We start from the raw sequence: 27,812 nt of genomic DNA on the forward strand, positions 1-27,812 counted from the left end.
GCAAGATGCTGGTGTGCATCTTGAATCATACTCTGAACCTGGGAGGGTTCTTTCTGATGGAGTTGGGGGACACAGTTACTGTTTGATGGACCCAAGCTGATGGTATAGATCAGTTGGGAGAGAAGCCACGTACCACCACACCCAATAAGCCAGTGGCCCCAGCCCTGCCAAGCCTGGGGAAGGCCCAGAAAAATCAAACTAACCCCGAAGACAGAGATGGTGGTCAAGACCAAGCCAAACTTTCAGCACAGAGGCCTGGCTGTGGGGAACCCCAGGTACAAGTCCAACAAGGAGCTGACCCTACTAATCACCAATTACTGCCAGGATTAGCAGAGGGTATCCAGAGGGGCATCCATTGCCCAAGCTTTATAGACAAATTACTGTCGTCATGCTGTAATATACAGCTATTCCACATTGGATAGTTTTGGGAATGGGTTTGAATCCCAACTTGTGTTAACACAATAAGACACTTCCTGTTAGGCACTCTAGCTAGGCAGTATGTTTGGTCAGAGGAGCAAAGCTTCTCTATTTTAAGGCTGTCCCACTACAGTTACACTAAAATATTCACAGAAGAGTGAAGTTTGTATCAGGTTATTTAGTGTAATTTGACTAAAATCTTAAAATGGCCATATCTGGCAAGAAGGAACGGCTAGGATTTGGTTCTCAACTGATTCTAACTGCCACTAGGTCCTATTTGAATGCCCAATTGTCCGAATGTTTGGGACATTCTTTTAATATAAAGTTCGGTTGAGGAGGGGTGTGCCTCTTCTTACACAACCAGGGGAAGTTGCGTGAACGTATTTAACTGAGAAATTCGACTTGGACGTTCTTGGTCCCTTCTTGTTGTCCCTCCTTAAAACTCAAATCTCCCTCTGGAACCGGCTGTTTTAATATTTTCAAAGCTATCGGCTGATATTTAAAGACCCAATTGAAAGTCGGTACAGGGTCCCCACCCAGTGGGTAGAGTTACATATAGCTCGTGTCAACATTCTTTAACTTTAATGTCAAAATTGACAAAATACCACTATTTTACCTGTTAATATGTCTTGGTGGTTCAATCTGATCAAAACCGCGCAGAATTATGTTGTACACCTTCATGGGATCAGAGGCGGTGAATGGTGGCCTGAAAAAAGGTATCATGTTAATATGTTAAAATACTTTAACTCTGTAGAATAAATGTATATAGAATTACTTAAATATTGCAACAGATTTTCGTCTAAATTTGCAAAAATTTGAACTGTATAAATTTGACTATTTAAACAAATTAGAAATATCATTCAATGTCTTTGGAGATTTGACATAAGATTATAAAGCATACAAAGGCATTGTGCATGACACCTTTCAATGAGATTAATCAATACTTTTGTCTTTTTATTTAAATTAGAAATATAGCCTGAAACTCTTAAAGAAAAAAATCCAATTGTCTTATGACGATGTATGATAAATAATATTTCTAAATTCAACAAAATAAACAACAATTCTGATAGAAATATCAATCTCTAGCTGCCATAGCGAGTTTATCAATTTGATGAATGAATTAAGAATCACTACCAACTCATTTTATATTCAGGGTGTTGTGCAAAACAGCAACATTTACTGTGATATTTTGAATAACCATATTAGAGTAATTAAGGAACGATTAAAGACAAAAGATTCGTTTATTTATATGCAAACATTTGTTTTACTTCTTTATCTAAATAGTACCTTTATTTTTATCTAATAATGATTGATCTACGTCAATGCTTTTGTTTCCTTCTGTAATCATAAAAAATACTTTTATAAAATTTATATTTAGTTTGAATTTTAGCAAATTTAAAACAGATTACTTATAAACTATTGGTATCGTGTTTTATTAATTAGAAAGATAAAGGAAATTAATCTTAATCAATATTTGATTAATTAATTTCATTGAAATGATGAGGAATTCCTACTAAACTGCCATTATTTAAACTTACAAAAATTCTATATTTTTTTACATTTTTGATTTTTTCTCTTACATTCATTTCTATAACTTTTTACATAACCAGTCAGAGATTGGTTAAATCATCTTTTTTAAGTATTGTTTTCTAATCATTATAACTTTATTTTTGTTAGTAAATCTTCTGCATAATATTTAAAGAATCCGTCATATAAAGAGGACAATAAAAACTTATGGAGCTAAATTAATCTTGAAATTATCGCACATTCTATATTTAGTCTTTTAGTTGTGATATTTCTTTAGAAATTTGTCTATTTTTAACAGATTCCCACTTGTTTGGTCACCTTTTTTTATTTTAGGTGTTATAAAAAGTATTTCATATGCTATGTGGGAACGACAAGATGCATTGGATTTGAAATGGTAGTCCTCATGTACGTTTTTATAATGCTACATACTATTTAAGTATAGAAAGATATTTATAAAATTTGCACAATTTAGACAACAAAAGTCCACTCCTTTAGTTTCTTAGAAGGGTAAACAGTTGTTTTTGTTACATTGTGTGATAAAAAGCAAAAGGCTGCTAATATGAAAAAATATGTACATCTGGCCATGGTTTATTATTTAACTAATAAATGTGCAAGATAAATTGACAGAAATATAGATAGAAGATCATTACGTAACATTAGGTATTTGCTTTTACAATATTGTTTGGATTCTGAACACCTAAATACAACCTTTTTACAATGCAAAGCTCATTCAGGGAGATTTGGCGTCTTTCTTTTTATTTCTTACAGCCTAGATCCTTTAGGCAAGTTTAAACATTCCCCTATTATATTGGAAGTAGAAGCGTGCTCAGAGATTTACTATTGAGTCAAGAAAATGCAATGACCATCTTTACTTCTTTCACAGTATACCATAATGCTTAGGGAAGTCAAAAGGCATTAGGTAACAAAAGTGAATTACCGAATAACAGAATTGCAGAATAGCATACCTTCTCAAATTAAATCCAACCAAAAAAAATATAAAAACTAAACAAACTCTTCGTGATTAAAGATGTTTGGATATGAATTCAATTTAACTTGAATTCAAATGTTTTGTTGTTATGGTAGAGCTACTCCACAAATCATTGAACTAGTATTTTGTAAATATATGCTGATGAACTTAATTCTTCTTAACAACTTTATATTATACTAAGGTTATTAGTCTGAAACAAAAAATACCAGCAACAACTGCACTGACCCAATTATGCTACCATTTGGTTCTGAATTGGTATTGAGGTGGGTACTTTGGAAGTAATCTACCTCTGTTAAAAAAAACTCACATATCCATAATAACTTGGGCAAGTAGAGGTAAATCCGCTAGTTTTACTTACAAAACATTAGACTTCAGTATCAGGCTACTGATTATTTATTTTAAGTTTGGATTATAGTGATTTTAAATTGTTGTCATCTTCTCTAACTAGCCTAAAACGCTAACATCCTTGTTTTTATTTCAATGGTAAATTGATTTTAGACATTCCATGAATAACAAAGATTACATGAATAATAAACACTATGCTAGACTCTGACGGCAACCAATCTCATGCCAGAAGCCCATTTATAGAATAATGCCTGCAGATGTTATAATTATTTTTTTTATGACAGTGTAAAATATCCATATTAGAAAACTGTTATTGAAGGAAATCATTGAGTTTAGAAAAATAATGAGGGTATATTGCAAAGGTTTAAATTTATCATAATGTGTAACAATTAAAAATATCTTAAATTTTACATTAGTTTAAACATAGTATTTTAATATTTTTTTTAACCACCAAGGTGTAATAAAATTATTGTTCAGAGTTGATACATTTAATTTAGATGTTCAACTAATTTTCTGCCTATCCAATTCAATTTTTATTTTAAATTGATCAGATGAATTTAGAAAAAGTGTTTCCTTTGAAGATTGTTTTATTGTTTTAAAGTTAAATGCATTAAAAGGAAAAGTTTTATGGAATTTATCAACAAAATTTAAGATAATGTCTGTTCTATAATGTACATAATCAGATTGAGTAAGGATGAGTTTTTATTGCAAAAAGTTTTAATAATGATGTACTTCATTATTTGTAATAAGGTCTGGCTTCATTTTTATACATGTAAAGGTCAATTAAAGATAAATAATATTACTATAAAATTAAATCTACCAAGTTCTCCATAATAAAAGGTGTACAATATATGTCTTGTTTATCCATATCTTTGTCCCTTAAATTTATTTGATATGAGAATGAGATAGTTTATTAAGCCCAGCAAACAAATCAATCAATTCAAAATTGGAATCCATTCAAAAAGCGTATTTTAGTTTTTATACAAAGCAACCAAAAATTTGAAGTAAGAAAATAGATCTATAAATATCTCTAAATTTGGTAAAAGTTTGAGAAATTTCGAGAGTGCATACAAAATGTTATGATGGTCAGGAGCGATGTACAAAAACAATAAAAGATACAACGAAAGAAAAATAAAGAGTAGATTAATTAAAGATATTGTATTGAATAATTTCAATAATTTCACAAATTAAATTCAGCAATAAAGCTACCTGTCATTTTATCTACAAATATACAACCTATAGAATAACTAGAAATTTCTGTCTTTTATCTTCTATAGGAGTCGAGAAAATCATGTTTCTTCCAAAAACGTTTTAGACGGACATCTGGGAATTTTAGAGTAGTTTCACTAATAAAAAGTAAGCTGTAGGGGTTTGTAACCATCTCCTTTATAGATAGGTTGTTGATATTATGCATTGTTAATATTACTATTATTGGTACTGTTAGGGACATCGATAGCATTGTATAAAAACGGACAAATTTAGGAAGCGTAGGCTTTGCTCTATGTTGCTATCCATTTAATAGCATTAGTTTTTATACAAAACACCAATAAAAACATATCAAGTAGCGTAAGCAAGCCAGTAGGATGCATTCATCTTTAAAATAAACAGTAATTACTGGGAAAAAAATGTTTAAATGAAAGTTGGTAATATCTTTCGAATTCCTTACACATATTAGCGAAATTAGCTAACTTTTAGTCAGTGTGGACGAACGCCTACGTTTGCCTTGTTGATATTTTATGCATTATACGAAAAACAAGGAAAAAGGTCAAATTTTAAGATGGAACTGGGAGTGTTCCTTGGATTCAAGACATATACAACTTATTTTGAATCCAACTTTATTTGTCTAGATTTCGAGTAGAAAAAGAAGCATTCAGTGAAACAAGGGAGGGTGTTTTTAAAAAAGATTAAAGAAATAAATATCCCAAACAAAATATAATATATTCCTTAAACTTAGGTATCTAACTAATCGCAGAGTTTACTATATTGTATTTATTTTAAATCAAGTGGTAAATGGTGGTTAAACTAGCTTACTCAACACATACAAGATACAGAGACAGTTACAAATTTATTTAAATCATTTGCAAGTTTCTTAAAAAACCTTTAGTTATTCGAAATAGAAAAATAGGAAGGTTGTCAGGTAGAAACGATCATTTTGTGTGTATTCACCTCTATTAATGGAATATATTCTACCAAGGACTATACACTATACACTGATACAGCCACGCGTCAGCCACCTGTAAACCTCAGGAAAGTCGACATTGTTAAAAATTAACCTGTTGCTTAAAATGCAATCCATAAAATGTTTTGAGCGTCCATACACGTTTTTACTTTGCTTCTGATGTGTGTCTGTTTTCAAACATATTTATTTCTGTTTCTGATAGAATGAACGATCATATTAGAATTTGTGGTTTCCCTATTTCAATTTGATTATTACATGCTAAGCAGGGATAAAGTTATTAGGGTATAAGAAATATAAGTAAAAGGATGGGTAAATTTTAATCCAAAGCCAGATACTTAGTTAATTAATACTTACGTTCCAGCGAGTAGCTCGTACATGAGAATACCAAGTGACCAAAAATCTACGGCTCTATCGTGACCTAGTTTAAAAGGATTAAACTATACGGTTTGGTTTAGACAATTTAATACTGTAGTATTTTACAAACAAGATTTTAAACTAGATATATATTATAATTCGGATCATGGAAAGAAAACAAAGTCATTCCTTAATTAGGACAGAAGTCACCTTCCTAGGAAGGACATAAGTAGCTTCCCTTATGTGAGAATTTGTTAGATGAAGGGCATAACTTGTCTCCCTTAACAAAGATTTTGCAAGATGAAGGACATAAGTAGCCTCCCTTCACCACATAAAACCTAGCTTTTTGGTCCTTCACATAGCAAAATCTTGCATAAAATAGTTTATCTGTTCTTCACACAGCAAATTCTTGCAAAACATAGCAAATTCTTGGAAAACTTAGCTTTTCTGTTCTTCACATAGCAAATTCTTGCAAAACTTAGCATTTCTGTCCTTCACATAGCAAATTCTTGCAAAACATAGCAAATTCTTGGAAAACTTAGCTTTTCTGTCCTTCACATAGCAAATTCTTGCAAAACATTGCAAATTCTTGCAAAACATAGCAAATTCTTGCAAAACATAGCAAATTCTTGGAAAACTTAGCTTTTCTGTCCTTCACATAGCAAATTCTTGCAAAACATAGCAAATTCTTGCAAAACATAGCAAATTCTTGCAAAACTTAGCTTTTCTGTCCTTCACATAGCAAATTCTTGCAAAACATAGGAAGTTCTTGCAAAACATAGCAAATTCTGACTAAACATAGCAAATTCTGGCAAAACATAGCAATTTCTTGCAAAAAATAGCAAATTCTTGGAAAACTTAGGTTTTCTGTCCTTCACATAGCAAATTCTTGCAAAACATAGCAAATTCTTGCAAAACATAGCAAATTCTTGGAAAACTTAGCTTTTCTGTCCTTCACATAGCAAATTCTTGCAAAACATTGCAAATTCTTGGAAAACTTAGCTTTTCTGTCCTTCACATAGCAAATTCTTGCAAAACATAGCAAATTCTTGGAAAACTTAGCTTTACTGTCCTTCACATAGCAAATTCTTGGAAAACTTAGCTTTTCTGTCCTTCACATAGCAAAACATTGCAAAACATAGCTTTTTGGTCCTTCCCATAGCAAAATCTTGCAAAATAAAGCATTTTGTTTTTTTAATTTATGAGATCTTAAGCTACAGACAGAAAAACTTTACTTTTTTTGTTTTAAACATACCAGGATATGAGAACACAGAAATGGAGTAACAATGTTGTTTGCAAAGTACAGTTGAATCTTTCATTCTGCCCTTGTACTATTGTGTTGTGTGTATTATGTAATGACAGCTTGGAGTGGCCAGGTGGAAATAATGAGAGCCAAAATTATCAACTGAAAATTTTTAAATGTATAGATACTCTCCAAAAATATAGTCACTTGAAGTTTTTTAGACCTATTACATATTTATTTGTATTTTTTTTCTTACATTATTTTTTTTGTCCACCTATGTATTGTATGACAGTATAGAAGGGCAGAAAGATAGAAAGATTCAACTGTAATAGGGCAGAATGATTTGAATGTACTTTACACACATTAATTAAAATTAAAAGACAGAAAAGTTAGATTCAAAAATAATTAATAAGCCTAAAAAAAACTTCAAAAGACATATTTGTAGAGAATCCACATTTATTAATTTTTATCCTTCTGCCCTAGTACAGTTGAATCTTTCTCTCTCTTTCTGCCCTTCTAAAGTACAGTTGAATCTTTCATTCTGCCCTTGTACTATGAGTTTTGTGTGTATTAGGTAATGACAGCTTGGAGTGGCCAGGTGGAAATAATGAGAGCCAAAATTATCAACTGAAAATTTTGAAATGTAGATACTCTTGAAGATTTTTGAGACTTATTACATATATTTTTGTTGATAATTTTGGCTCTCATTATTTCCACCTGGCCAATCCAAGCTGTCATTACATAATACACACAACACAATAGTACAAGGGCAGAATGAAAGATTCAACTGTACTTTGCAAACAACATTGTTACTCCATTTCTGTGTTCTCATATCCTGTTATGTTTAAAACAAAAAAGTAAAGTTTTTCTGTCTGTAGCTTAAGATCTCATAAATTAAAAAAAACAAAATGCTTTATTTTGCAAGATTTTGCTATGTGAAGGACCAAAAAGCTATCTTTTGCAATGTTTTGCTATGTGAAGGACAGAAAAGCTAAGTTTTCCAAGAATTTGCTATGTGAAGGACAGAAAAGCTAAGTTTTGCAAGAATTTGCTATGTTTTGCAAGAATTTGCTATGTGAAGGACAGAAAAGCTAAGTTTTCCAAGAATTTGCAATGTTTTGCAAGAATTTGCTATGTGAAGGACAGAAAAGCTAAGTTTTCCAAGAATTTGCAATGTTTTGCAAGAATTTGCTATGTGAAGGACAGAAAACCTAAGTTTTCCAAGAATTTGCTATGTTTTGCAAGAATTTGCTATGTTTTGCCAGAATTTGCTATGTTTTGCAAGAATTTGCTATGTTTTGCAAGAATTTGCTTTGTGAAGGACAGAAAAGCTATGTTTTGCAAGAATTTGCTATGTTTTGCAAGAATTTGCTATGTGAAGGACAGAAAAGCTAAGTTTTCCAAGAATTTGCTATGTTTTGCAAGAATTTGCTATGTGAAGGACAGAAAAGCTAAGTTTTCCAAAAATTTGCTATGTGAAGGACAGAAAAGCTAAGTTTTCCAAGAATTTGCTATGTTTTGCAAGAATTTGCTATGTTTTGCAAGAATTTGCTATGTGAAGGACAGAAAACCTAAGTTTTCCAAGAATTTGCTATGTTTTGCAAGAATTTGCTATGTTTTGCCAGAATTTGCTATGTTTTGCAAGAATTTGCTATGTTTTGCAAGAATTTGCTATGTGAAGGACAGAAAAGCTAAGTTTTCCAAAAATTTGCTATGTGAAGGACAGAAAAGCTAAGTTTTCCAAGAATTTGCTATGTTTTGCAAGAATTTGCTATGTTTTGCAAGACTTTGCTATGTGAAGGACAGAAAAGCTATGTTTTCCAAGAATTTGCTATGTTTTGCAAGAATTTGCTATGTAAAGGACAGAAATGCTATGTTTTGTGAGGTTTTGCTATGTGAAGGACAGAAAAGCTAAGTTTTCCAAGATGAAGGACATAAGCAGCCTTCCTAATGTAAGAATTTGTCAGACAAAGGACATAAGTCACCTCCCTTAAGTTAGATTTTGTTAGATGAAGGACATAAGTAGCCTTCCTTAGACCTATTTCCAGTGACTTCTGTCCTAATTAGGAATGACTTCGTTTTCTTTCCATGATCCTATAATTCTGCTTTGTTCTTCTTTTGAATTTCTACCGTAATCATATTTTCATAAAAAGAAAAAACTTTTCACGAGGTTTTTAGTGATAGAAGCTTTGATTTTTGAAGCGCATAGTTTAAATTCCTTTGTTTAGAATGATCTCAGGAGCCACATATTCCGGGGTGCCACAGAATGTCCAGGTTTTGCGCCCTCCGTCAACATTCTTCGAGAACCCAAAGTCAACCATTTTGATATATCCCTCTTTGTCTAAAACAAAATAAGTTTTGTACATAGTCTTTCCATAATCTGTAAATAGGTTTATCTAATAATTTCAAGGAGGGAAGAAATAATGGTAGGGAATCAATAACCGCGCCAATCTTACCCCAAATATTTCTTGAAGGGGGAAGGTACTATTAATTTATTGTTCATTGTCTTAATGCTTTATAAACTAAACTAACTTACATTTTGTCTTCATAATTATATCAGTTAAGTAGGCTGATTACTGATGAGACATAAAAAATACCGCATTCTGTAAACACGCCTTTAATCTTTAAATGACAATAAATATCTTATATTAATATAAACATTACCTAGTAGCAAATTTTCTGGTTTAAGATCTCTGTAAATGATGCCGTGACTGTGCAAGTAATCGAACGCACTGACCACACAAGCGATGTAGAATCTGGTTGTGCTATCCTCAAACCATCCTAAATAAAATAAGAATTGACAAATAATATCAAAATATATTTTAATCAAGGTAAAATCACAAAACCTCATTATTTATTAAATTGTATATGATGCCAAATGTAGTTTAATTCCAGTTTATCTTTCGAATTAAAGACAGGAAAAACAATAATATTAATAAATATGTCTTTAGAGCTAAATTGATTTTAGATTAAAAGTCTAAAAATTACTTAGTTCTGTACATTGTACAATGCTAGAGAATAAAATAATTAAATACTTCTCATTCATCTATTGAAAACTTATCAAATTTTATATAGCTTCCCATTATTTCACTTGTATTTGATTTGATATAGTGTAATAAAAGATAGTAATTATAATACCCATATCCCTTTATGAATTTGGAGTTGATATAGTAATGAATCTTGCAAATCTGGAAGTATTATCAAATATACATTTTACCTATATTTTTATCCCTACATATAATTTTTCTTTATATTAACTAGGAGTATTATTAATTATACTTTTAACTATATGTTTATCCTTGTACACTTGTATTTGATATAGGGTGGAGTAATAAATCTTGAAAGAACTATAAGGGATGTTGATTGTTAATTTTATTTCAGGGGTAATTAACATACCTTTCTTTCTTCATCTTTAAATATCAAGGATGATTTTACTATACTTTAGAGTTTTGTTCAATTTACAGAAAAACAGCATTGGAGTAAATTTAAATAAGAGCACCATAACCGTAAAACGGACAAAAACAGAAATAGCTTCAATACTATAAAAAGGTATGGTACTTAAAAGTAATAATTCGCTCTTTTTTGTCCTGTTTATTGTCTAACTTTTGATAAAATTATTGGAATACATTGCTTTGAAACAAGAAGTATTTTTCCCGTGTAGCTTCGAAACCGATTAATATCTGGTAGTCTAGAACCGGTTCTCAGCCATACTGAAAAATTATGTCTAGTATCGTATTAAATATTTTTTTTGCATTCTTATAAACCATTTTCTATTAGACTTAATGGTGTCTGTTTGTCTATCTATAAGTGAGTGTGTGCATGTATGTGTGTGTGCGTATCTGAGAAACAATGGTTCCTTGATTAATTACATGCTATAAAATATGTGCTCGCTCCGAGTATATAATTGAGTTTAGACCTGTCACAATTTTTTAAAAAAACAAAATAATAACTTATGTATTTTTGTTATCTTGACCTACTCTTACAATTATCATTTTAATAAATCTTTAAATTGGTTATGTGTATTTATTTGCAAAATTAAATAATTTATTAGAATCACTGCTTCACTATTTGTACTTGATATATTAATATTCTATATGCTATTATTAATGACATACGGATTCAAGTTATGAATTTTATGTTCTAGGAGAATGACACAAGATGTTTCATATAAGATGTAATATATCAAGAGAAAAATAGATTGAGGTTTATTCTTATACTTTTAGTCTATTATTGAGGTGTGTTTAACTTCTTTACTTCAAATACTCAGTAATTTTAGGTTAAAACAGAAGACCAATACTTAAAACATTTTTTGGGTATTATACAGGGTGTTTCAATAGAAACGTTATTTTTAATTTCTTAATTATGCATAGAAAATAAAACAATTATATAAAATGCTTTATATATTTAGAAAACCTATTCTGGGACATTTATGTTTCAAAAATTTAAAATTGATTTTTTCAAAAAATTATGTCTTAAAAACCGGTTTTTCTAAGGGCCTTATTTTTGAAGATTTATGGATTTATAGGTTGTGGAAAAAAGGTACACATTTTTAAAATTCAAATTGCGCGGCTTGTATTAATAGTAGAAAAACGTTATGCATATGGTTAGAATCGTCATAAGCTCTAGTTTTTGGATATATAAATACTATTTTTGTGCTATTTGTAGTTTAGGAGCTACGTTAAAAAATGTGAGAAATGTTGAAAAGTTTTAAGTAAGTTGGAACATTTTACCACCTAGCTCCTATGCTATATGAAGCATAGGAATTTTACTTACATATCCAAAAACTAGAGCTTATGATGATTCTAACGGTATGCATAACGTTTTTCTACTATTAATACAAGCCGCGCAATTTGAATTTTAAAAATGTGTGCCTTTTTTCCACAACCTATAAATCCATAAATCTTCAAAAATAAGGTCTTTAGAAAAACCGGCTTTTAAGGCATAATTTGTTGAAAAAATCAATTTTAAATTTTTGAAACATAAATGTCCCAGAATAGGTTTTCTAAATATATAAAGCATTTTATATAATTGTTTTATTTTCTATGCATAATTAAAAAAATAAAAATAACGTTTCTATTGAAACACCCTGTATTAACATGATACAAATTTTATTTTAAAGAACATCAGATAAATCTGGTTTATTACTATTTTTGTTAATGTCATACACAGAACATTTGTTTAACATTTTTTAGGTTTATGATTTTGTGTAGATTTTCAAATCTGTAATTTTTAAGCGATTTTGGTCTGGAGCACAAATTCTCTTGAACGTTGGAATCTGATTTAAAACAAATTAATGAAACAAAGAGTTAGTAGCTATTGAATTAATTGGGCAAAAACTTTGATAATAGTTAATATGTTTTAAGTAACAGTCCCAGGATGTTTAGTGATTTTTTTGTTTACTCTTTTTCTAAAATGTATCATTAAAAACGAATCAACCTACCAAACCCTAGCCGCGGGTGCTAAAACAAGAACAGTTGTGCAGCATTGCACATCTGCAACAGAGGAAAAATATTAAATGTGTTTTAGGATTTTATTTAACTATTTTGTGGCAATTATTATTATACCATAAATTCAATTCTTTATTAGGAAAAAGTTTATGATTTAAATATTTTTCGGTTATAAGTTAATTTTAGTTAATTTAGTAAGAGGTGCTTTTGAAAATTTAATTTTTATGACATTTCCCTAAAAGATTTATATTTTACGACATCATGTTATGTTGTAAATAATTAAAATACTTTTCAAATATTTTCTTTATAAATTTAAGGACGTTTTGGATGTTAGGTGGTTTTTTATTAAAGTAGCGATTTATTTTGGGAGGGTGGGTGTACCTTCCCCCAAAATGGTTAAAAAGATTTCATGGACTTATAATAAGCTTAGCAGCAAAGGAGAATCATATAGTACCAGCGTTATCTTAGGCGAGATTTAAAGCTACAGAAAGACAACCTATTATTTTTTTAAAGGATTGTCTAGAATTCGAAGCAAAATATATAGTTATGTTTATTAGATATCTTTTTGCCACTATATGAATATTATTATAAAATTGTCAATTTCTTATTCGTTCTAAAATATGTAAATTGTCAATCAAGTTGAAGTCCTTTTCTTGCTACAAATGTTTTATCTTCAAAAAATGCTCTATATAAATTTGTGTTCGTCAGAGATCTGAGATGCTTAAAATGCATATGACAAGATCATTATTTTATTTTAAAAAATAGGTATTAAAAGTTAAAATGAACAGTTAAAACAGGACGTACAAGCACACACTTTCTGGTTATGAATATTGAATGCCTTTGATACAATATCAGTGCTTCGCTTCTGAATTATTTTCGTCCTAGTAAATTCTTTTTACAGACAAAATGATATACTTTATATTTTACAGTAATTTCTTGATGTCCAGACAAACAAAAAGTGAGAAGATTTGGTGGGAGTTCTGGGCCCACAGATATAAATATCTTATCATAGTAGATTTTAAGGAATTGGATAAACTGATTTAAGAAGTAAAAAGTATTGCTCCTATAAACATGATAATTAGAGTTAATGATCATGCTACTTGACAGCTCTAAAGCATACTAGTGACGTTACCTAGGATACTATATCTAGCCCGTGGCATTGATAGTAAAATTGGAAGAATTCCTTCGCCATAAAGAGGCGAGACAAACTCAAGCAAAGTAAGAATTGTCAGAAAAGTTATCACAATCAAATGTCATCCTGAGTGTATAAGTGATTAACAAGATGGCCTTCAATCGACAACGGTAAAATATTTGCAATGTAAGGTATATATCTTTTCCTTTAATTGATCTAAAAATATTGTATCCTTTATTATAAATCCATTATTATGACTCATACACACATAAAATTTTGTGCAAAAAAGGATTTAAATTTAAAGATAAAGCAAAAAAGATGATATTTTCACTTCCAACAGGCATACTTGGCTATGTAAATATCAATATATTTCATATTTATCCGTAAATAAAATTGGATAAGATGAGCCGCTGAACTCATTTACAATGAAGCTCCTGGAAATGTTTATAACTATTTTTGGGGAGGGTATAACCAACCTCCCAAGAGAAATCATCCCTAAGAAAAAATACAACCCCCCACCCCAATTATTTTTCTTTTTCTTGTTAAAACTAAAATTAAAAAAGGGGTGGGGGCGTCACTCATCCCCCACCTCAAGTGCTCCTAATTTTATTTACTTTAGTCCCTGAGTTTTCAGAAGATAGTTTGCCAATTTTTTTTACATAAATATATTTCATTTGATTTGTCTATTCTTTGATTTGAGATTGTTATAGTGCCTGATAATAAACTCTCTCTATAAAGAAGCCTGAGAAAAGTCCATACAATAACTTTTTTTAGATTTAGATATTAGCTAAAAAAATTTATATTTGTGAAAATGAGGCATTTAGAAGCATCAAGTAGCGCATGTCTTTTTAAAAGACATGTTATACTTTGTGGTATGCCCATTTGGAAACACTATTCTAGAAGTTTGGTTACATTGTAAGTTGTTCCTCGTGGCATAGCTATTGAACCTAGACTGATAATTTTCACCCACACAAATTCCATAAACTCCATACCTATATTAAAAATAGATGCTACTCTACAAATATATTGTATGTAAGTCTATCTATTCAGTCAGGTCTTTTTAGACTTGTGGTGTCAACAATTATTGTTATACCGCAGAAAAGATGTTCATAAGACATTTGGACCCATTTGAGCGCTAAGGAATTTTACAGTATTGTTTGATTGTCATATTAGGGACAGGTTTAGGCTGATTAAAGATATAAAAAATATTTTCTTAGGCTTACAAGCCTACGGCTACCGACCGACCCTTGCGTAAGCTAAAAAGCAAACCCTCGAAATCTCTTTCGAATTCCCTTAATTGAAAAGTATTGCTATATATTCGTCATCTACGACAAGTTTACATACAAATATATATCTTTAAATTTGCTGCCCCAAAAGTGAATATTATTATCCTTGATATTTTCTTTATATGATATCGCAACAATATAAAGTATTTCATGGTCTCGTAAATTTAGAGGGATTTTAGTTATATAAAGAATTTTGGCAATAAGAACTTTTATTAAACTTTTTTTTTACATTTTTATGGTTATTTCATTTCAAGTTGACCAAAAGAAGATATTATTACTCAATGAAAAATAATCAATTCTAGATTAGAAATTCTTTTTTACATTTGATTTATTTTGTAAGATAAATTAATCTGCCATTGACTTTTCCATTTATAATTAACAGCCATGAAACATAGTTAAAAAGGTTAAACAATTTAAAGATTTAAAGAAAAAGTATATCTTACCCCTGTCTCTTAAGATAGTCCACAATTCTCCACCCAAAGAAGCTTCCATCAGCATGTATATATACTTCTTATCCTTGAAGGTCTTGTATAATCTGAAATATAGGTCAGGTTAGGCAAGGTATATATCTGAACAGCATGTAAATTTAATTGTTATTCTCAACAGTCTTATCAAATGTAGTTAAGAAAATGAAGAATAAAATCTTTTAAATGTAAAGGCAAAAGAATTTTGTGTGTTTGAAAAAATATTAGATGTGTTATAAAGCTATAGAGAGAAGTTTAATTACTGGGCAAACAATTTATTACCCAAATAAATCAATTATGAATATAAATTTAATTTCAAGAATAATGGATATAATTATAATTGAATTAATATTTTATATATCCATAAAACGAAAATCTGTTATTTTCATTAAATCTTCACCAGGTCTCAGGGGCGGCTAGCAGACAGGGCTTAGCTTAAGATTTAATACCATTCAATTGCTCAAAAATAAATATAGGACTGCTACATTAGGCAATATTACGCTATAGATCAATTTTCAAAATATTAAATAACAATTCCCTCATGGCTTGTTTCTTATAGCAAAATACCTTTAATTAGACTTTTCAGGAAAAATAGACAAGTAAATAAGAAAAAATAATTACTCTACCTAACAGTATATTCGTATTTTAGAAAATACACCAATTAAAAGACAAAGATTTACCAAAGTAACAAACAAGTTGTAGTTATACCAACACATGATTCAAAAGTTAATATTTACGCAATTTATTTGGAATGGAAATATAAACAGGGAGTCAGTATGGGAAAGTGTCGATTTAGAGACCCTACCTACACATAAATCTTTTCCTAGGATGTTTTTACAGTGTTTTTATGGTTGATATTTAAACAATCTATCAATGAGATAATCATCAAATTCTAAGAACCAATTAAAATAGGTGTTCTTACAATGATCTCATAAATTTTGACAAGTAGCCTTATTCTAAAAGTAAATCAACACCAGTTCTCAATAGAAAATAGATGTAGAACATGTATTCCCTGTGAAACGCAAGGCATGCTATATAAAGTTTAGCTTCCCTTATATTTCTGTTTTTCCAAAAACGATATTGACCTTCTAATACACACGAATTTTTTTTTTATAATTTTGTTTTTAATTCTTGTTCTCTTTGTTTGGTTCATGTAAAGGAAAACTGTAATGAGACGTACCCTTAGTCTGTTTTGAGGCAACTCCAATATGTTTTTTTTTATCAGGTCCATGTGCTTATCTATTTTCCCCTTACCCCTGTCATCAATAATTGGTAAGACACAAAAAATAACAGGATATAAATTGCAAATAAAAGTTTTGAAGAAAGACTTTTGTTTCGAGTACTTTCAAACAGGTTTGGTAGCCTGATCGGAAAACGTACCCAATCATCAACCAATCTTTACAGGTATGGCCCTAAGAAAACTACAGCCGGTTTTAATGAACTTTCCTTAACTGCAACCGTAGATGAAAACGCCATTGTGTTTTAATCATGGTTTATGATTTAATTATTGGCATTTTCCTATTACATTTTAACATATGATTCATAAAGTTTATAAAGGTATAAAGGTTATCATACATTATGCAAGGGTTTTATCCTATATCCTTATATCAACGAGGATTTGTGTCTGTCTGTGTGTACCAAGGGATCTCATTAATTACTTAACCGATATGGTTCTCCTTTACAGTTTAGCATCTCATAGAACATACGAAGGTTAATAACTATTCTACCATGCACCGCCTCATGACAACATCGACTCCCTCTCCCTCACCTTAAGTATCTAGAGGTATAGTCGAGTCGCTAGTAAAAATAAAGTTAATGAACTCTATAAAAAGAATTTATGGAAGTAATGGCTTTTGTAATATTATTTTATCAAGAATTTGAGATCTATACAATAAATCTATTCTTGTAATTGGTAAATTGATAGCATAAGTTACATCTACAGCGTGGTACAGCCATAGTTTTTAAACGGTATAAATTTGATTTTGAATTGGATATAATGCAATATATATATATATATATATATGGAAAACAAAAAATCATATACAAGTCCATAAGTTTATGTATTAAAAATTAAGGGGTGTTTACTGTTTACCCTCTCATTGTACCGCACTCGAAATTTAAAAATACATTTGGTTAACCCCATCAAACCTTTAAAATCCCTCATTTAACCCCCCTCAAGAAAACATGTACGTTCATTGTGGAGAGTAGTCTCGTCAGCCAAACAGCTTTCCTCTTTTACAGAGCAATTCATAGTTTGCTTTCATTTAATACTTATATTTGCGGGAACTTTTGTTTAATGAAATATTCCAATTTTTAACATTTACAAAACAGCCTGCTTTATTGCATCAAGATCCATTACAGATCTATATAGGAAATAAATGTCTATATATGAGCTCAAGTTTTCCAAGCGATAAATGTTTAAAACTCATAGTGCTCCAATAATCCATAATAAACTCTCATTGACTAGAACGATAAGACCCATTTTTTTACTGTATGAAGGATAAATTAATTTTTTTTATTTCATGTTGGTATTTGAATTATATTGAAGTATTAAATTTCTATCCAAATAACAGAAAATTTAAATTTATAATATAGTAAATAAAAGAAAACTTAGTTTTAAAATAATTTGATACTAACGATACGTGCATAATGTGGTCAGATATTGAACTAAAATTTAACAGTTAACTAAATATTTTAACCCTTTCAGGACGATAATTTGAAATAAAAAATATTAATATCCTAAAATAGTTTAAAGAAAGAAATCGTCAGGGAGAAGATAATGGAAGAATAGGGTTAATAGTCAGAATTTAGATGAACTCCAATTTAGTTTCCGAAAGTGTACCTAGCGTACGCGTCCTATCTCGAAATTTGCTACTAGCTAAAAAAGCTTCAAACTTCCAAAAAAAATATTAAAATTTTAAACATTAAAATTTTGAATGTATAATGTATAAATCGCTTTGTTCTCAGAAATTTCCGGAGTTGCTGAAAATAGGGTCTGCAATAATTGGGTTATCTGCTGTACACTTTAGGAAACTAGGGCTCGAATAGGAAATCCATTTGGAGCTGATGAGAATTCAGATAACCAAAAGAAAGTAAATAAAACATTGAATAAACCTAGCCATTAGCCAGATAATTATATCGAGCCCAACTCTAGTGTTATTATATAAGAGCAATTTGTTATTTGTTTAGTTTATTTTAATTAAATTTCCATGTTGTTCAAATTATATAGGAATCTGTGGTAGGTTTATATTTTGAGTGAAATATATTACCAAGAAATTGAAATAACAAAAATATTACAATTAATTTTTAAATGTGTTAATTCTAAGCTTGTAAAGATAAAAGAGTAACCGGAAAATTTTAATAAAATGTTAAGTTAGTTTCATAGGTTATAGTGTCGGTTAAAGCTCTCGACTATAAAATTGTCTAACTGACTCAGCAAGAGCTTCTAGATAAATGCCATACAAAGGCTGGTTGTCAAGATTATTACATTAAGATATCAAATTTTATAGAAATATAAAATCTGGTCTTTTAATGTTTTCTTTTTGTATGACAGGTTTGTTTTAACACTTTCTAAGCATAATTTTACAAGTTATTGTGCTCAGCAGGATATTTACATTTTTGTCTTATGTTCATACAAAATAACAAACACAAAAAAATAATAAAAAATAATAAACAATAAAGCATTAGTTCATATAATCTAATCATACAAAATCATCTTTTTAAAGCTCACAATGCTTTGATTTTTACTTTGAATTCTGTATTTTAATTTCATTTTTGAAAAAAAAACTATATATTTGTTAATTCTCACGCCAAAATGTACTTTGCTAAAATGTAGAGGCACTATTTTTATTTTCGAGTAGATTTGCGAACTGCTACTCTTCTTCATTCTTTGCACTCTTAAAAATTGATTTGGATAATAAATGTATGAGGTATAGACAACTACCTGTCCCAAGTGGAAGAGGCCCTTTTGTAGAGACTCGGATGTGTTCATATTTCCGAGGCTATAAGCTGATTTTAAAGACCCAATACAAAATAGGGACAGGGTTCCCGCCCTGTGGGTAAAGTTGCATATAGCTCATGTCTCCTCTATTATTTTACTTTAATATCTAGGTAAGAAACCTCCAAACCGAATATTTTACATTTATGATATGAACAACAAACATTTTGTTATAAAGTATCTGCGCTCTTAATAAGAGGAGTTTGTTAATATAAGGTGACTGTTATCTAGGAGTATATTTACTACTATAACAATTTTGCGAATTTTATCTAGATAGAAGTTTTATTTGCAAATAAACCATTTAGGTTTATCTTAATGATTCCACTTACACTTATAAAGTATAATATATCACTTGCTAGAGAAAAGAATATTCTGTAAATTGGGAAATTAGTTGTAAGAAATATTTTATCCGCAAACCAGCTGCCATGAAGCAAGCGTCATTGCAATTTAAGCCTTTGTGTATGTACAGACTTACAAACTCCATAGAACGAGCAGAATTTTTTTAACTAAAAAACGTCAATATTACAACTAGTTTCATCATGTTTGACAAACAAACTTTTTATAGGCGTCTGTTTTAGAGATCTGAAAAGCTAAAAATATAATAAAATCAATATAATAATATTCTTAGCTTACACCATTTGTTTTTCAGAAAATTTGAGTCTGTTTCTATATATCACCAAGGATTTAAGACTACTTTAAACTGGCGTGAACACATAAGACTCCTTTTGTTAAACAAAAGTTATTCTTTTTAAATAAAACTAATGGAATCAACAATAGGTTAGGTATACGTAAGATATGTTAGATATAAAACTAGATAAATGTTCTTATACAAGTGATAAAAAGGGATTTCATTTCATCCTATTTTAGTAAGGTATAAATCATCTTGGAATATAGACAGAAATAAAAGATAAATTGTACCGAGTCACAATATCTTAGAGTAGCTACGCTACATGAAAGTGAGCATCCTTTGTTAAAAGTAACCATTAGATACAGTGGTGGCTTTTAGCATATCTTTGCTTTTATCAAAATATAGTGAAATTGTTTGCATTCAAATAATTTGAATATCAGATAGCATGGAAAATATTACACGAAGCTCTTACATTCATTTATTCAGCCATTTCAAAGATAAGGGCCAACATAAAAGGATACACTACACCAGAAGACCAGACCTTAAAGATGTTCTTAGATTTTTTTATATGAAGATTTGTAAATTTATATTAATTTAGATAAAATTATTGTAAAATGTTCTGGTAACAGTTAAACAGCCTAGGAAAAAAGTGTATATAGAAAATTGTATATCATTATTAAATATTCGCTTACTCGTTCTTATTTTGGTCTTTATGATAAACTTAATTCTGTTGTCCTTGTGCCCATTAAATAAAATAATTTTTACGGCTCTTTGTGCGAAGTTTGACCCATAATTAAAAGGAAATAGGAATAGTCCCTCTATAAATAATGAGAATAAAAAAATAGTCTAAATACTTATTATAACAGGTCTGTATTGTTATATATTATTATGTCATAGAATGCAATAAGTTATTAATATTATTCAATTAAAAATTTGCTATCGGGAGTTCAGAGGCTTACAAATGTATATGATTACCTTGTGATAAAGTTGTGTTTACAAGAGAGTAGGATATTCTTCTCTGAATAAACATGTTCTTGTTGTTGTGTTTCCACAATGTGTTGTTTCTTCAAACATTTCAGCGCGAATGCAGTGCTTGGTTTCTTCAAACACTAGAAAATAAAACTCTGTTACAAAATTTTCTAACTCTGGTTTATGGTCGGTAAAAGTATGAACTATTAATTTATTAATTAGTTACCGACTAACGTAAGTTCAATAGAAAGCTCTTTCATGAAAGATTAGATAATGACTTTTTATTCATTTGTCGAGTGACTTCTCTCCAAATAATATAATCAAATCTTATTTCAAAATAATGAAAGGAATAGCACAAATGAACAGAAAACAATATATTAACCAGTTGGGGAGTTGAATCTATTTTTATAGAAGCAGAAATATAATCTATGATTACGGTTTTGACCCTCTAAAAACGTAATCTACCATTCCACTTTCCCCTCTCTTGGTGATGATATCATCAACGCCGATACGATTTTTGAAATGTACCATTCCACTTTCAATAGAGGCGAAACTGGAATGATACATTTATGTTTACACATCAGCTTATTTCCTTATTTAAATCGACATAATAGTAATGGTATATTCTAGTTATTATTTTTATTTTACATAAAATATTTTTAATTACAAATAGTAAATTATACATTCTTACGATTAACATAATTTAAAAATAGTATGTATGATTTTAATTATGTCGATGTTAAAAGTGTAAACCATTATTCCAGTTTCGCCTTTCTTGAGAGTGGAATGGTACATTTAAAAAATCATATCGGCATTGTTGATATCATCACCAAGAGAGGCAAAATTAAAATAGTAGATTACAAAAATCATATCGGCGTTGATGATATCATCACCAAAAGAGGGGAAAGTGGAATGGTAGATTACGTTTTAGAGGGCTAAACCGTAATCATAGATTATATTTCTGCTTCTATAAAAATGGAGTCAACTCCCTAACTGTTAACCAAGTCTGGTCTAGTGCGATTTTTTAAACAGGCATTAAAAAAAAGTTTGAGTTATTTATTGGCATTTATAGGTATTGATTTGATGAATAAGCAAGTATTACGCTAATAAAAGAAGATTAATATAATATTTTTAAAATATTTTAAAGTTGTAATTTGGCCTTAGAAATACCTTTTGGAAATTCTACCTATAAATTTTTCTTTATCTATCAATTATCGAAAGATTAAAAAGAAATATTAGTAACCTGCAAATTAATTTATCCTTTCCATAAAGAGGCATTTTAAGATTTATTTGACGCCTATTTTTACACCTTTCCTTAATTGAATAGTTCTAGATAGGTGCCAGTCGAATTACACACACTTAAACTAGGAGAAAGCTCAAAGTGTTATTTGTGACGTCATAAAGATCCATCTCTTTTTTAGGAGTGTCCTTTCACACTTCTCCTCTCATCCCTCCTTTATAGACGTATTTTTTATGACGTCACCCATGACACTTGAGCTTTCTCTTAAACTAGATGTACAAATAATTTTAGAATCTTGTAGATTAGCTTCGCTACAAAACCCTCTATGTTGACTAATTAAAATGTTTATATTAGTGTATAAAATGATTAGAATATATGTATAATCTCATTAACTATTATCAAATTACACATTAAACAATTGTAAGGAAACGCCTTAAATATACATAGATGCATATTAAAGATAGCTTCAATATAATAAGACTGCAAACGGTCATAACATGGTAAGAAGAAATATATGTAAATAATTTACATTTTGTAGAATTAATCTTGATAAAATATTTACCTTGACAAGTTCAACTCTTCCAAATCCACCAACTCCGAGGGTTGCAATTACCTACAAAATTTAGATTAATTAACTTGTAAAAGTGCAATTCTATACATTAAATGTTTATGTGTATGCCTTCTACGCCTTCTATTTTAAAGCATTGAAGAATCTATTTTCCAGTATAGCTTCGAACCCAATTAGTATCTTCTAAATTAGAACCGGTTATCAGCCATACTGAAAAATAAAATATAGCATCATATTACAAATTTCCACGAATATCAGAATAAAAATTATAAAATTAATACCATAAAGTTTTGTTAGCCCGGGCCTTTGGGCCATCGGGGCCCATAAAACTGTTTTCAATTCTTATATCCGCGGAAAGCTGTCTATAATACGATGCGGTAAATAACAAAACTTGAATGAGATATAAAGTTACTGTTGTGATATAAACACATACACACATGTATACATGTGTCCTAAATTGCTGGAAACCCCAAAAGTGTAAATTCGGAAAATTGTATATGGTTCCTAATTATGTGCTAACTCGGGAGCAGGAATAATTATTCTGAAAACAAATTGTAAATGAATTTTAACTCTGTACTATGGAATATTTTAGAGAAACAACCTATCATATTATTTTTGCAAATTTTAAGTAATATCTTTTCCTCTCAGAGAGCAATAATAATTTGTAAAAACCAAAGATGACCAATTGCAAGCACTAATAAGAAAAATAAGAAATATCTAAAACAAAATTACTATTTCTTTGCTTATTTTCTTTACATGTAGAGATGTTTATACTTGTGCACACTGCAGACTGGGACATCTATAGAATAATGCATGTGCGAATTATGTGCGCCCGTTGTTGATGATTAAACCAAAGTATAGAGAGTTAATCACAGGATGAGGTGAACTCATGAACTCTTAATACAAAAATGTGCATTCAAAACCACTAGAAAATTTATAATTAATCTAAATATTCCGCAGTAATCTTTCCTTTATATCATTTGTGCGATAGTTTATTTATCTTAAATCATAAAAATATCTTTTTCCTCTCAAACTGTATACCAAATATAAATTTGCTGTTATAAAGCATAAAATTGTATAAAAACCCTTTTAACTGGCATCTAAGCAATTATGTAATATCGCAATAACTCAGTGCTACTACATTAATGTGAGTTTTTAATTTTAAATATGCTTTATTTGTCTTTTTAATCTTATTTTTAAATATAATCAGGCCTGAACCCAACTAGGGCTATGGACCCAAAGTAAATTTTAATTCTGGATCAACAGCTATAAAATCAGACAGACAATAAAAAAACAAATAAAAAATAATATTTTACAGTTTCGTATTCATATGTAATAATTTGACAATAATGCTCGCACAAGGAGGAAAAGTCATTATAGAATGAAAATCCTACCTCATTTTATTCCCAATTAAATAATATGATTTCAATTTAATAAAATTAAACATAATACAATTTTACATACTAGACACAGTTAGCGAAATATTTAATTTTTTTTAAGGAAAACATTTTTATATTTAAAACCTAATAGAATTAAATAATTTTATATGTTTGTTTGTATATTAATATTCATTTGTTAAAACCTAGTATATATAACCTCTCGCCAATCTAAATTAATTAAGACTTCTATATGAGGCAAACTTTGAATTAGTCTTATCATTTTTTTGTTTATGGATGTTGTCACAATTGTTTTTTCAATTTGTCCTTTTTCTGATAAAACTGAATAATAAGGCTAATAAAAATAAATAGCTATTGTGAGACCCATGATTTTTCTAACTGTAGAAACTTCTCGATTTCATGAGTTATGCATATTAATTGTGGTATTACAATTGGTTCATTATTAATGTGGTATCTAAGTCAGGGATTCGTGGAGAGGACAATTCATAGAAAAGGTCATCCCCTTATCAGCTTGTTAAGAGTTGGGGTATAAGACACATGAAATAATTATAATCTAATTTGAAAAGAAATATTTCATTTTTATCTTTTTTAAAACAGAATAAGAATAATGGAGCTAATTTAGATTTTGGGATATTGTCCTATTTCTAGCCCCTGCGAAAGGGACTATTCCCAATTTTTTTATGTATGCGATAATGTAGAGACACTTGTTGTAACAAATAAAGAAGTTTATACAATGTTTGCCAAAAGGAAACCAAATTGCGAGACTCGTAATCATCTTAATTGAGCACCAGCTATTACATCTTTCTAAAAATAACCTTCAATTGTTTTATTACATTTTAAAATGCAGACATGAAAACACAGTAACTAGACTGTAATATAATAGCAATGAACAGTCTTAGAAAGTATCTTATGATCTTAATTCATGTCAGTCTCAGCTGGAAATAGACAGGATTCAAGGGATCAATGTTAAGTAATGTTATCCTACTTTTAATTGCAGCTTCGTATTGGTCCTGGGTTTGTTTTAGATAATTTTATAGATATCGCTATCATTTCCCTTTTAGTGCCTAGTCGAGCACAGTTTTTCTTGTGTTTATGTATTCTTTTAGAGTAGTTTAGGTTATATGTATAAGGTACATGGTAGCCTTGCAGGCATAGGGCCCTTTACATGGGTTAAGCCTAAAGAAAAAACTAACCCCTCTTATTTCAACTTATTAAAAAAAATAAGGGTTGGGATATGTGCTCACTAGGTACTTTGGAAGGAAGCACCGATATATTTTCTTGGAAAAATCTTGTTGATGCTATGGAGACAGCAAATATAAATCTGAGAAAAATTTACTCAAATACGAAATCCTTTATAATCGTGGAAGCATGCTGCTACATTTTAGAATATCTATTATACAATAAAAGGCACGTTCATTTACATCCTTTAAAAGGAATCTAGCTGTTGTAATTATTTGTTAGGGGCGAAACTTTTAACAATTTAGTTATCCTTTTGTATAGATTACAATTTTGAGCTACCAGAACGAAAACGAGTATACATAATATATATGTTTAATGGAAACAATATTCTTCAAGTTACATTAATTACTAAAATTATAAAACTCTTGCAAATTTTTTTTATTAAAAGATAGAGAATATTCATTAACTGTATGCAGTATTTTAATTTGTACAATTGTAAAGAAGCTTTCATACAACTATAATTATATAAGTCAGAAGAATTACATTTTACAGAAAAAATGGTTTTAATTTAAATGCTTATAAATATTTAACGTTTATGACCACTTAGAGTTGAGTTAAACAAGGATGATAAGTTCAACATGTGGTATATATAGCTTTGCACATGTAACAATGAATAAAATACACTGCTGCGAACACCTTAAACATCTTCAGTGTGTAACGTTGAAGTGAATCTCAAAGGTTTGTGTTGACTATATGGCAAAAGTGGTCATGGCTGACATATTATCAACATGCCTAGTTATAAAAACGTCAACATTGGATAATATGTGAGTGGCCCAGGAATACAAATTAGTTTCGTTACTTTATTCCATCAATATAAGGACTATATGTATACCTTACCTATGTGAATGTTGACTGAACTCAATTTTAAAATGATATTGGAAAAAATGTAGATAAAATTTACCTCTAGATCATCAAGAGTGACTTCAGCAAACTCTTTGTTAACCTCTACAACCTGACGATCCTTCGCTTCAGCTTTGCCATTAGTGATGTCCTAAAATAGTGAAAATATTCAAATCATAATCAACAATTAGTTATAATCCATCAAATTTAAAAAGTCTGAAAATAAAGGGGCGGGGACTTTTTTATCATTTATGAAAATATATTTCTGGCCTTAACACTTCACCTGTCATAAGATAGTTTGGTTAAGTAAGGTTCTAAGTTGCCCTACATGGCTAGGATCCATTGAAGGCAAGCAATTCATCAGAATTATAATATGAATATCGGATAAGCGGTGCTTTTAATAAAACCTATTTTTGGATCACTTAAACACCCATAATTTTTTTAATTCTTAACCTCTAACATTAACTTAACTAAGCTAAAATGATCTGTAAATAAAGGTCTTCAAAAAAGTTTATGTTTGGTGAAAATACAATAACAGGGAAATCTGCAGAAAAGCTAATGCATAAAATATGACATACCGATATATAAACAAAATAGCTGTATAAAATATTATTTGTAGGTGTGTGTGTGTGTGTAAGTGTCTGTAATAGAAAAGAATACAGATCAAAACAGCTACCTCTAGATAAAGACCTATATTTAAAACGTGTTCATGTAATGTAGGCAATATAAGAAAAATTGCTAATACAATTAAGCAATATCGATTTTTATAAAACTATCGTCTTAGGAAAGAAATATAAAAAATCACGCTAATAATATGGATGGGGTTGTTCCACAGGTTATTTTATTTTGCACTATTTGTGGGCGGGTAAATTTAGATTGGAAGTTGGTGCAGGGGCGTCCAAGCTTTTTTTTTGGGGGGGGTAAAAAATTTTAGGGGGGGGGGTAATTCGTGTTTGGGGGGGTAAAATGGCGCGCGAAGCGCGCCGAAATTTTTTCCCCCCCCCCAAAATTTTTCCCCCGGGGGTAAAATTTGATTGGGGGGGGGTAATTACCCCCCCTAAAGTCTGTTGGGGGGGGGGTAAATACTCCCCCCAAATCTGTTGGGGGGGGGTAATTACCCCCCCGAAACTAATTTACCCCGGGGGTAAAATTTTTTTGGGGGGTAATTTAATTATGTAAAAAAAGCCCCTACCTAATCTATTAAGTTAATAAGTACTATCCTATAACATAAAGTAGTAAGTAAGGTTTATTTGACTATAGCTTCAGATTTCATTACTTTTAATACTGAGTTCTCCTTTTTAGGAAAGCTTCACATAGATCCCATGATGGTTCCACACTATTATAGGTCAATCCTTTGAGTGGTTTTAGGCTATTTTTCTCCTCCCTTTTTACCCTTTAGAAAACACGAGTTCTTAGATGCTAAGGGCGCCACTACTATTCAAATATATAGTAGTATCTCATTCTTTAGAACATAAAAATACAATAATTAACTCACTAACCAATGAACCAATATGATTATACTTTAAAGTGAAGCGTCTTATAGGTCCTGGTA

The 27,812-nt window shown here is 30.0% G+C and overlaps 1 protein-coding gene across 3 annotated transcripts in view; it reads right to left on the bottom strand.

Moving 5' to 3' along the window:
- The window catches only part of LOC145323584 (cGMP-dependent protein kinase, isozyme 1-like), a 255,551-nt gene that overhangs the window by 3,699 nt on the left and 224,040 nt on the right, over window positions 1-27,812 (bottom strand). For all 3 annotated transcript variants that reach the window (XM_080165960.1, XM_080165962.1, XM_080165963.1), the window contains exons 16-23: window positions 26,322-26,411; window positions 22,779-22,829; window positions 20,983-21,116; window positions 15,362-15,453; window positions 9,718-9,834; window positions 9,271-9,394; window positions 5,811-5,873; window positions 1,034-1,123 (exon numbers count right to left, since the gene is read on the bottom strand). In XM_080165960.1, coding sequence (XP_080022086.1) covers window positions 1,034-1,123; window positions 5,811-5,873; window positions 9,271-9,394; window positions 9,718-9,834; window positions 15,362-15,453; window positions 20,983-21,116; window positions 22,779-22,829; window positions 26,322-26,411 — 761 coding nt within the window. The remainder of the gene's footprint in view (window positions 1-1,033; window positions 1,124-5,810; window positions 5,874-9,270; window positions 9,395-9,717; window positions 9,835-15,361; window positions 15,454-20,982; window positions 21,117-22,778; window positions 22,830-26,321; window positions 26,412-27,812) is intronic.

This window comes from Acartia tonsa, chromosome 7 (assembly GCF_053477335.1).
Source record: "Acartia tonsa isolate MP-2025a chromosome 7, ASM5347733v1, whole genome shotgun sequence".
NCBI lineage: Eukaryota > Metazoa > Arthropoda > Copepoda > Calanoida > Acartiidae > Acartia > Acartia tonsa.